The 12,070-nt window shown below is 33.0% G+C and overlaps 1 protein-coding gene and 1 long non-coding RNA gene across 2 annotated transcripts; one reads left to right on the top strand and one right to left on the bottom strand.

Moving 5' to 3' along the window:
- Window positions 1-1,696: 1,696 nt before the first annotated feature.
- Window positions 1,697-2,236, bottom strand: LOC141628069 (uncharacterized). Its single transcript, XM_074441255.1, has one exon. The coding sequence runs from the start codon at window positions 2,234-2,236 to the stop codon at window positions 1,697-1,699; it is 540 nt and encodes a 179-aa protein (XP_074297356.1).
- A 7,970-nt stretch (window positions 2,237-10,206) lies between these two features.
- On the top strand, window positions 10,207-11,830 carry LOC141626678 (uncharacterized). Its single transcript, XR_012536270.1, has 3 exons — window positions 10,207-10,326; window positions 10,435-10,535; window positions 11,665-11,830. It is a non-coding gene; the product is annotated as an uncharacterized LOC141626678 (long non-coding RNA).
- Window positions 11,831-12,070: the final 240 nt, after the last annotated feature.

Below are 12,070 nucleotides of genomic sequence, written 5' to 3'. Positions count from 1 at the left end.
ATAAACAAAATGACGAAAAAGAAGGAAAAACTATTTATATATGACACCAAGATTAGATTTGGACCACTGATCTCTAATATAATTGAATGGTCCAGATTTGTGAGCCCAAACTCACCATAAGAAATCAAACTCACAAAATCCTAACTCTGAGAGAGAAACTGCATCAGGTGAGTCCACATATCTTATGTGAGTCCGTTCCGCGAGTCTCCACCATTAAATCTCACACAAATGAATGGCTGAGATTAATCCTAGCTCAGCCTATATAAACATACAATTCTAATCCAACAGTTTCATAACCCAATATCACTTTGTCTCCCTTCCCTCCATCTCTCTCTAAATTTTCATCTTCTACAGATCCCTAAATTCTAGGTTTCCACTTTCCAACAATTCATATTCATATTCAATTCCAATATTACTTTCGTCAACTTTATCAATTTAAGCAATTCACGATCTACTATTTAATCAATTCAATCAATTCAGGAACTCATGATTGAATCAGTCTAATCAATTTTAACAACTTAATCAAACTCCGATTTCAGGTCATCTAATTGAAATCGCGATTTTCAATTGATTTCCAGGTTACTCCTAAACCTTCTAGTTGTTTTCAAATTTCTTATTGAATTACAACAATTCGATTTTGTTACTGAATTTCGGCTTTATTTAATCGATGTTCAACTAAGAATCTCGTTGATGCTTTTTGTTTCTCAGATTTTATTTTCATTACTTGTATGGTTATACATGATATTGAGAACAACATGTGTACAAATAATTTCATTACTGATTTTACTTTTGAGGTTCTTAGAATGCATTTTAATTATGTGTATAAATCTTTCGGAGATCTCGTTTTCATGACGATTACTGGAAACTTGAAACCTCTAATTTTTGTAATTTTATATAACTTGTGTTATTTCTGATTGTCCTCGCTTCGTGTGATTAAATTTGAAACCTCTAGAATGTGTTTACAATATGCCCATTTTTTATGTTATTGAATTTGACTCGTGCTTCTGATTGTCCTCGTTTTGTTTGATTTGTCATCTTTTTAACTATTTTTAGGGCTGTTACTTACCTGTTCATCAAGTTCGTTGCAGATTTCATTGCGGACTGTAATATTATTACTGTAACTTATTACTTCATGGAATATTCAGGTTTGACAAATCATCCAACAAAAAAGTTGAGTTGTGCAAAGAGACGGTACAAATAAAAAAACCTAGTTGTGCAAAGAGCCGGTACATAGCAGTGCAAGAAAAAAAAAGGAAGAGAAATAGAGATGGGGGTATATTCTTCGTTTAAAAGTCATCAAGAAGATAGGCGTGAAGAAGACAATATTATTCAAATTTCTTTTCCTCCATCTCTCTCTAAATAATTTTTTGTTTTGAATGTCAAAAAATTTGAAAAAGAAGGGTTTGAGAAATCAAACAACATAAAAAAATGTCGTCAAAAAGTGGATGATAAGCCTATCTAGTTATTTCAAGATTGTATTTCAACTTTTTAAACAGACCGTATAGTCTAATATTTCTTATTGTATGGTCAGCACCGCTTTGTTGTTTTAGTTTATTGGAGAACTTTGTGCGTTCCTCTTAATTCTGATACAACCAGTCCTTTTTTTTTTTATGAAAGGTTAGAAGTTCTCATTAAGCACAAAACAAGCTATTACAAACTACCACCATGGATCAATTTTTGACAGTTTTAAATTAGTCTAAGTAAATATAGACTTAATCCAAAACTCATCTCTACTAGTCATACAGTTTTTCATCCAGTACATAGATTGCATTCTCATGAGACTAAGGATTTCTTTCAGCACAATTTCAGGACGCATAAGGGCATGTTCCATCCTAACTCTATTCCTTTGTAACCAAACAACATAAAACAAAGCTTGAACCATAGCATTTGTAACCTTCTTACGAGTTTTAGACCATGGTTTGCTGTGAATCCAGTGGAGAACATTGGTCTGAGTCAATTTCATATGCAATTTAATCTCCAGCCTTGCAAGTATCTGTTGAGTATACTGAAAGTGCTGGAACAAATGCTGGTGAGTTTCAGGAGCAGTCCCACTGAGTAGACAAAGAGAATCAGGACTGATGCCAAAAGAAAAGAGTTTATCTTTTAACATTAAGGCTTCACGGACAATAAACCAGTTAATGAACTGATGCTTGAGGATGCACCAAGAGTTCCAAATATATAAGTGCCAAGGTACAAGGGGTTGTATCTTCCTGATCCAATGATAGTCACTGGACATAGTATAGCCAGTGGGATGAGTAAGCCACTGACCATTAATGTAGCTAGGGCTATATTTTCTTTCACCTTGCAGATGGTCCTCCAAGACCAGCTAGTATCAGACTTAGGAGTATATTGGTCCCAAGGAGTCCCTTTTATGTATATGTTATTAAACCCATTTCACCCTTAAGCTATCAGGTTTGGTGTAAATCCACCAAACAAGCTTCCCAATAGCAGCTTGATTCCATGAAAGACTATCTCTTATTCCTAAACCTCCTTCACTTTTAGGGGAACAAACTTTCTCCCAGCTAACTTTAGGGGTTCTGAGGTATTCAGATGACCCATCCCATAAATAGTTCCTACAAATTGAATCAATTTTCCTCAGAACACATTTAGGGATAATGAAAATAGCTGCCCAGTAGGAATAAAGGGAAGTCAACATAGAATTCACAATCAGTCCTTATTCTGCCATATTTCAGTAATAGTGTTACAATAACAACAGTCATTCATTAGAGTAACACAGTGCTACTGTAACATCTACGTTTTATTATTTAATTCATCAAAGATAGATCAATATTACTATAATAGTTTTACTATAAAAAAATTGACTCATTAAGGTAAAATGACAACAATGTTACAATAATAATTATTTAGTTCGTTTATTATATAAGACGGCTTATAATGTAGTTTTGAAATGTAATGGTAGAGATGAATTTTTCTCATATTTGAAGTAATACTGTAACATCATTTACTCATTGCACACAAAAAAACATCATTTACTCATTAAAGTAAAAATGATACAGTAATTATGTTACTGTAACAATATTGATTCATCAAAGTAACACCACAACAATGTTAAAAGTTCAAACTTAAATTATTTCCACAGTAAAAGGCAAGTGAATACAGATCATGATATGCTAAAATGTTTTGCAATATCACATCAGAATAATGTGAAAAGTTTACAGCAAATATACATCATAATTACACATAATGTAAAAAGTCTCTACTATCATTTCAACATCAAGAACGATTCCTTTTTCACTCCTATCTTCATGACTGATTTGTCGGTGTCTTTCTCTTCTTTGTATACACCGTCTCTTTACGCGACTTGTTTTATGTTGGTTTATTTCTCAAGCCTTCTTCTTCAAAATTCCTGACATTAAAAATAAAACACTGGACCATTAATAATTAAAATATATGTGAACGTCGATAATCCATCATTAGTGATCAACATCTCTTGTGAGTTAAGAACAATATTATACCAAAAAATCTAAAAGGAATAAATCATAGAATATCAAATATACAATGTTGTAACAATATTTCAAGTTCAGTTCAACAGTAACAAACAATTCGTCAATAATAACAACATAATGACATGCAGTAATAATGTTACACTAACAATGTTACAGTAATAATGTTACAGTAACAATGTTACAGTAATAGGTGTCGAGTATGTTACGAAAGTTAATTTACAAAATCACAATTTAACAAGTACAAAATAAAATGAACATTATTACTAAATTTTATCATGCCTTAACCCTATTTTTTTTCGCACAAACAGTTGAAACGCATAAAATCGACAACAACAACAACAACAACAACAACAACAACAACAACAACAACAACAACAACAACAACAACAATAACAACAACGCCACCAACAACAAAACAACAACAACAACAACAACAACAATATTAAACGAGAATTAATTTTTCAGTTTCTAAGTTCGAAAAATCGAACATACAATCAATTGACAGTTTATTTATATAATTCTAGATCTAGAACAATAGCAATCAAATTAAACCTAAATTTTTGGCGAAAAATCAATTACTCAGTTCGAGCAAAATATTAACCCTAGATCTAGAACAACAACAATCAAATTAAATATTTTCTTCATATCATTCAAAATTGACAATAACAACTTAAAAATGAAATTTGAAATTATGTGATAACATTAAACACAACAAAAAAAATTTCTAAAAAATTCGCATAAAGATAATCGATTTATACCTCTTTATTATGTTTGAAAAGAAGTATTAGACTCGCGATTGAACAACTTGAAGATCTTGAGTTGATGTTTTTGAAGATTTATAGAAGAATTTGATTGCTTTTGGAGGTTTCTTTTTTCTGGTAAGAAAGAGTTTAAAGAGAAACGTTGCTCAAAGATTTGACGAGCGTCTGATTTCTTTCCTTCAGTTAATTATATTTAGAGAGAGAGAGTAGGTTGTTAGAGAGAGAAAATTTCTGATTATTATGAGACTTGATGACCCGCGTCTTTACTTTTTATTATTGTGTCAAATTATTTGGGGCGACGTGGCTCAATGAGAGCCCTTGGGTCTTTAAATCCAATGGTCCTAATTAATAGGACGGACTCATTTAAGATGCTGAACTCACCGGATGCTCACTATATATATATATATATATATATATATATATATATATATATATATATATATATATATGAGATGAGTTCTTATAAGTCCACAATTTTGGTTGAGTCCCTAAGTCCTAATCTTAACCACTCATTTATTGGATGTAACTTCAGTACTTTATGAGTGTAACTTTAATTATTTAATGCTATTTTTATATAAAATTTGAATTTATGGCTATTTTTTTAGACAAAATTTTGAATTTTTGACTATTTTTTTTAGTTTTTTGAATATATAATTTTAACGATTTTTGTAATTTTAACGATTTTTGTAATTTTAACGATTTTTGTAATTTCAACATTTTTTGAGTGTAACTTTACTGTTTTTTATGTAATTTCAACACTTTATGAGTGTAACTTTACTGTTTTACAAGTGTAACTTTAGTATTTTAAGAGTCATTTTTTATATTAAAATTTAAATTTATGTAATTTTTATTATAGGTTGAATTTATATAATTTAAATTTATGTAATTGTAGTCATTTAGGAGTGTAACTTTAGTTCGATATAAGTGTAACTGTAGTCCTTTACGTGTGTAACTTTAGTCCGATATAGATGTAACTTTAGTCCAAAATGGGTGTAACTTTAGTCCGAAATAACTGTAACTTTAGTCCGTAAGGAGTGTAACTTTAGCGTAACCACCTTGTGCACAAACATTACCACCACCGTCACCACCCTCGCCGCATTATGACCACCAACCACAACAAATTAAATTAAAAAAAAAAAACAGATAAAGAAAACCATGACCACCACCATAAAGAAAACCATGACCACCACCCTCGCCACCTTCTGACCACGACCATCAAGGCATCACCAATCCAAAAAAAACGAAAAACTGAAAAGAAAAAAAACGACAACAACACAAAACCCACCATCAGCCAATCCACAAAAAACAAAAAACTGAAAAAAAAAAAAAAGGAAAACAACAACAACAAAACGATCCGCCGTGAACACCCACCACCACCACTGAAAAAGGAAAAAAAAAGAAAAAAAATGGGACGGTAGTATGTGCGTGGATATGGCACCGACAACAACAAACACCACCGTCAATATCCACTACCACAAAAAAGGAACGAAATCTGAAAAAAAAAATACAGAAAAAAACGAGATCTGACAAGGGAGTGGGCTGGCAGTGGTGGTGGCGTGGGAAGAAGGTCGGGATGGCGTTGGCGTGATGGCGGCATCGGCAGCGTGGTATGGTTGCCGGCAGTAAAGGTCAAGAGGAGAAGTGGAAAGGGGAAGAGGAGGTGATGGAGACGTCGGGTGGTGGCGGCGAGGCGCGAAGGAGGTGGTGACGGCAAGGTGAAAGGGCGTTGTGTGGTGGCTGTTTTGTCGGTGGTGGTGGAGATGTAGAGAGATGGGAGGGAGTGTGAAGATGAGAGGAAGAGAGAGAAGTGAAAAGTGAGGCAGTGGAATGAGAGAGATGTGAGAGATTAGGGTTTTGGGGTATTTAAATACCATCCCTTTATTTTACTCTAATCCTAACCATCCATTATGTAGATCTAAAGGCTAGGATGGGGACTCAAGGACTCACCTAAATAAGGAGGACTTATAGGATCCCATTTATATATATATATATATATATATATATATATATATATATATATATTTATATAGGAATGGGATCATGTGAGTATACACTATCTTTTTGAGGATTGAGGATTTCATTACAATATCACCGGTTGTTCAATACAATATCACAGGTTATTCGAAACAATATCACACGAAAAAAACAGCTGTCAAAAAAAAAAAAAAATTCAAATTTTTTTTTTTTGGACAAGTCTAATTTTTTCGTGATATTGTATTGAAGAACCCGTGATATTGTATTCACTAATCCTCAATCCTCAAATATATAGGAGTTCTCACCGGATCCCGACTATATATATATATATATATATATATATATATATATATATATATATATATATATATATATGTATATATATATATATGTATATGTATATATATATGTATATGTATATATATATGTATATGTATATACATATATATATATATATAGATTTGGGATCCAGTGAGAACCACCTACATAATGAGAACCGTGAGAACTCCACCTTACATATATTTTTTCTAAAAAATAAAGACATATTTGGATTCGGCATAGAATTTTATGGCTAGATAATATATATCTTGGTCCAAAAAGTATAAATTATTGACGGAAATCGAGACGAGAAACATTTTATTAATTTTCATGCACCTACTACTCATTTTCATGTATCTAACACTTTTCATGCACCTAAAACTCGTTTTCGTGCACCTAGAGCCTGATATTTTCATGCACCTAGTAATCATTTTCATGCATGTAACAATTTTCATACACCTAGTATTCGTTTTCATGCATCTACAGCTATTTTAGTATACGTAGTTGTACTTTCGTACACTAAGTTTATATTTTGTTAATAAAGTAAAAAAAAAATTGTTTACCTATACTAAAAATGTGTTTGAATAAACTAAACAAAAGGTAAATGATCCATCAAAACTTTCAGAACAAGATTTGATGATGATTTAATAAGGGTTCTCACGGTTCTCATTATGTTAGTGGTTCTCAGGATCCCGACCTATATATATATATATATATATATATATAATATATATATATATATATATATATATATATATATATATATATATAGATTTAGGATCCGGTGAGAACGAACACTCAGTGAGAACGGTGAGAACGTATTTCTAACCATTGATTATACAAGATAAAAGGCCCAGATTTCACGTGTAATTCCACAAAATATAAACCCAACTTTACTATTTCTCTCACCTATCCTTTTAATTTCCTCGTATATTCCCTGACTCACCAAACTCATAGTCCCTCCCATGTCGATGTGACTTAGACTCCCTCATCCTTACACCAACCCGTCATCGGCCGCCACGCCGGAGCACATAGCCATCCTACCGGCCCACACACTCTCCATCGATGGTGGAACTTAGTTAATGTTTAACATCATCTCGGTCTATTCATTCACTTTGCCGTTATCAACCACACAAACTTTGCGCAGTCGCCGCCTCCTCCTCCTTCGTCGACCATCAAGACAACGAAGATGATCATTATTAGTTCGGATTGAGTTGGGGCGACGAGCCATTGGTGTCTCGATTCAATTGCTAGGTTGATATTGTGTGCTTTGTTCAATTAGGAATGTTTTCTGGCCGGAGTTACGCTTACATCTGGCCTGATAGCCGTTATACGTCGGCGACCGTTTTTTCAAAGCCATAAAGATGGGATAAGGTATCCTTGAAATTGATCGAAGGTTGGTATTGTACCCAGTACCCGTGCAATTTATCAAGCTCAAGAGGTATGGAGAACTCACTGGTACTAATTGAAATTGACTCTTATCAACTACATTGCCAATCCCGACGTTTATTAAATTATTGCTGCATCTGCATGTGGAATTCGGGAATTTAAATTTTTCGTTTCGAATTGTTTAGTTCATTGTTACAATTAAACTCATTGATATAAGACCGAGTTTGAATATCGTTGTTGTTTGACGATTATTTGAGTTGGTTGTTTGGACTATATTGTAACAATTTTATCAATATAGAGTAACCTGATTTATTACTTTCAAGAATTGATCATATATTTCTAGCTCGGAGTTACGCCGGCATCTGCCATAAGTGGTTGTCGAGTCCGTTTGATTCCTAATGGCAGCGATTACTGGTGGTTTATGGTGTTGGGGGTTGTTAATGACGATGGTTGCTTAATGGGTATATGGCTGTGTTGGTTGTGGTTGGAAGACGGCCTTCACTGGAGATGAATAAGTGCGGGTCAGGGAATGAAGCGGCGACGGTGCTCCAACAATGGAGATGAACAAGTGCGGGTCAGGGAATGATGGCGACGGTGCTCCAATGGAGGAAAAAGTTCGGTGCCACTAGTATATGATCTTATTTAGCTCGATTTAGTGAGGTGTTAATAAATTTTGTGTAATGTAAAAAGTGTATCTAGTATAGAAAAATATGTATCTACATTGCCATAAAATGTATCTAGAATTTATGTAAAAAGTGTACCTATAATCGTAAGGTGTATCCGAGAATTTATGAAAAAATTGATCTAACATGCATTTTAATTTATTTAGTAGTCAAAAAAAAGAATTGTGATAAAGTGTATCTACAATTCATGAAACTTTTTTAGCAGAATTCTATATACACTTTTTATAATGTAGATGCACTTTTTTAATCCAAATATCGATACACTTTTGACTATCGTAGGTATACTAAAACCTATCGTAGATACACTTTTTTTTCCATAATTCTAGATATGTTTTTTGATTTTGTAGATACATTTTTTTTATCTTACGTATTTTACATGAATTATAGATACATTTTATAATGATGTAAATACACTTTTTTTCATCCTATGTACATTTACTGCCACATACACAAATTATTATTCTAGATACACAAGTATGTGATCTTGGTACATAAAAGACAACCATAAATTAAAAAATTCCCAAATTACGAACCTTAATTTCGAAAAATCCCCAAATTGCTAAATCCTTATTCAGTTTCAATTTACATATACAAAAAACCGTAGTCAACATGCAGCGACAATGCGTTCAACATTTCTAAAAATAAAACAAGATTGATCAAACTAGTACAAGTGGGCGTACTACAATCTGAATTATAAAATTCAGTCATTAAAACACAAAATCAATAAATTATTCAGGTACAAATGAAGCAATGATGAAAATCAAAGAGAATATTGCTTAAAAGGCATCTAGATCGTGCCAACAAAATTCTTATAAGCTAAAATCTGATGGCATTTGACGAGTAGAATTTATCTAAGAATCGATCGACATTTGACGGAAGAGTGAGGAGGGAGATGTTGACACAGCACATGATGAGTTTTCACGAAAGAAGATGCGGTGGAGCGATGGTGAGAATGAAAGTGAGAGCGGCAGTGGAGATTATCTTCACCATTAATAGCCATCATCCACGCCCAGATCTAGTAGTATCAACAACCACCGACGGTGGTAACCGGAGTAAGAAAATGCAACGAATGAGGCGAAAGTTAAAAGGCGATTATATGGATTGTGTGACCGTGGGAAGACGAGGTGTCAAGGATAGGGATTAATTCGCTGGCATAATTTACCGTCGTCGCAGATCGGTAGTGGTGTGCCGGTGTTGTTGGAACTCGCCGGCGGCGACATTCAATAACAGTGTCGGGATGTGATATGATGAAGAGGAATGTTTGGGGGAGGAAATAGTTAGTTAGCTGGTGTGAGGAAATAGTCAGTTAGCGCGTGGGTCATGATATATAAATATGTTCTCACCGTTCTCACCGAGTGTTCGTTCTCACCGGATCTTGCCTCTCTCTCTCTCTCTCTCTCTCTCTCTATATATATATATATATATATATATATATATATATATATAGAGGCGGGATCCGGTGAGAACGATCATTCGGTGCAAACGGTAAGAACGAACTACAACCACAAGATTTAAAACAATTGTACGGCTGATATTACTGTCGGAAACAAATAAAAACCCAAAACAAACGACCTTACCAAACGTTTTCCCTTCTCTCTCTACCTTAACCTTCTCTCACTAAATCACAGGAAAAAAAACCCACAAAAATTCCAGAAAAAATTGCGATTCACAGTAAATAGCGCCACAAAATCACCGAATTGGTCTTAATCGATACAAATTGTTCGAGGAATTGATGTACGTCTCATAATTTTTTTAACTTTTACCACATAATTGATGTTTGTACAGGTCAGTTTGTGCCGTTTTGATTTTAAAGGTTTTTGTTTTTCTTGTCTTGATTTGTAGGGATTTAATGGAAATCGAAGGATCTAGTGTTGTGGTTGATCCTACTGATTCAATTGTTCCAGCTGCTAGTAATGACATCGCACAGACATCTTCTGAATTCGGTATGAATATATTTTAAATTGATATGACATTATCATTCAAGGTTTGTTTTTGATCGTCTTCTAATTGTTGGGAATCAGTGTATCTAGTGAAGTAATTGTTAAGAATCAGTGATAAATAAAGCAGATGATACATAGTATTGAAGGTTTCTGCTGTTGTTTTTTTAAATTTATTTAATGTATTAGTAATATAATTCATGCTTATTAGTCCTCAGATAAAAGCAGATGATAACTTAGCCCCTCTTGTTTGTTATGTTTGATTGGTGTATTTGGCAATATAATTGATGCGTGTCAGTTTTAAGATGGCGTATTTAGTAATATAATTGATGCTTTCCAGTTTTAAGACAAATTTAAATGATGAATATGACCTGTTGCATGTCTTCCGAATTTGATTAATGTATCCAACAATCACATATAGGTACCTATATATAAGATGAATTATACCTACTGTGCATATATTAAGATAGTTTAGTCATTGGGTACATAAAAGGGAACAATGTCATGCTTCTGTGTGTTAAAATCATAATACATGTTTCTAGCCACTATTATATTTGCAAAATACACATCGTAGCACTTAACAAAACTAGAATTTGTAAAAACGTAGCTAGAAGCTAATTAAACGTAACTAGAACACGTTAAAGCGTACTTAGTTGCTAAATAGAACCTTAAGTATATAATAAATTAATGAATCTCACAGAATGCCACCAAAATAGTTATTACCACTTCTTTGTGTTGAAATCATATTCTTATCAAATGTATCATTGATTAATGAATTTTGGTAATCTAATTGATGTGAATTAGTTCCGACACAAATTTAAACAATGAAGAGTCACATATTTTTTCCGTAATTGATTAGTGTATCTAGCAATATAATCGATGTGTTTCAGTTTTAACGGCTTCCGCTGATTCATGTACTGTTATAATGTATGCCATATGTTAGTTGTGGACTCACCAATAATTTTAGAAATTTTTTTAGCCCGTAAATTGTGGAGTTGCTGTAAACTATACAGTTGTCCATTTCATCATTTATAATTGCATTGATGAATCTGAATAATTTTTTTTCATATATACTTGCATTGATGAATCTGATCGAATAAATATGTAGTTTTAAATTTATAAGGCTTTGATGCAGGTTTGAAGAATTGAAGAGTTTGGAGAATTGAAGAGGATAACATAGAGATTGCAGAAACAAAAGAAATAGATAGAAATTACTGAAATTCAGGATTTTTTTTATTATATTTTATTTTACCGAAGAACTTTGGATTTTTTAGAATTTGAACATATACAATGTTATTTTATGTTATGTTTTTTACCTATATAATTGGAGCATCTACACGATTATTTTGTGTAACTACATAAGGCAAATAGTGTATCTACTAGAATTACGTATGGAATGCACATTGTGGTCATAGTTTCATGAGCACAAGCAATTTGTGAAGAAATTTGAAAACATACTGATTGTAGTCCTATGCCATCGGATTAAAGGGCATGTCTGTAAACACACCGGATCAAAAGGCGTATCTGGATTAAAGGGTTTG

Source organism: Silene latifolia, chromosome Y, assembly GCF_048544455.1.
Source record: "Silene latifolia isolate original U9 population chromosome Y, ASM4854445v1, whole genome shotgun sequence".
NCBI classification, from domain to species: domain Eukaryota; kingdom Viridiplantae; phylum Streptophyta; class Magnoliopsida; order Caryophyllales; family Caryophyllaceae; genus Silene; species Silene latifolia.
This window is presented reverse-complemented; position numbering and strand designations above follow the sequence as displayed.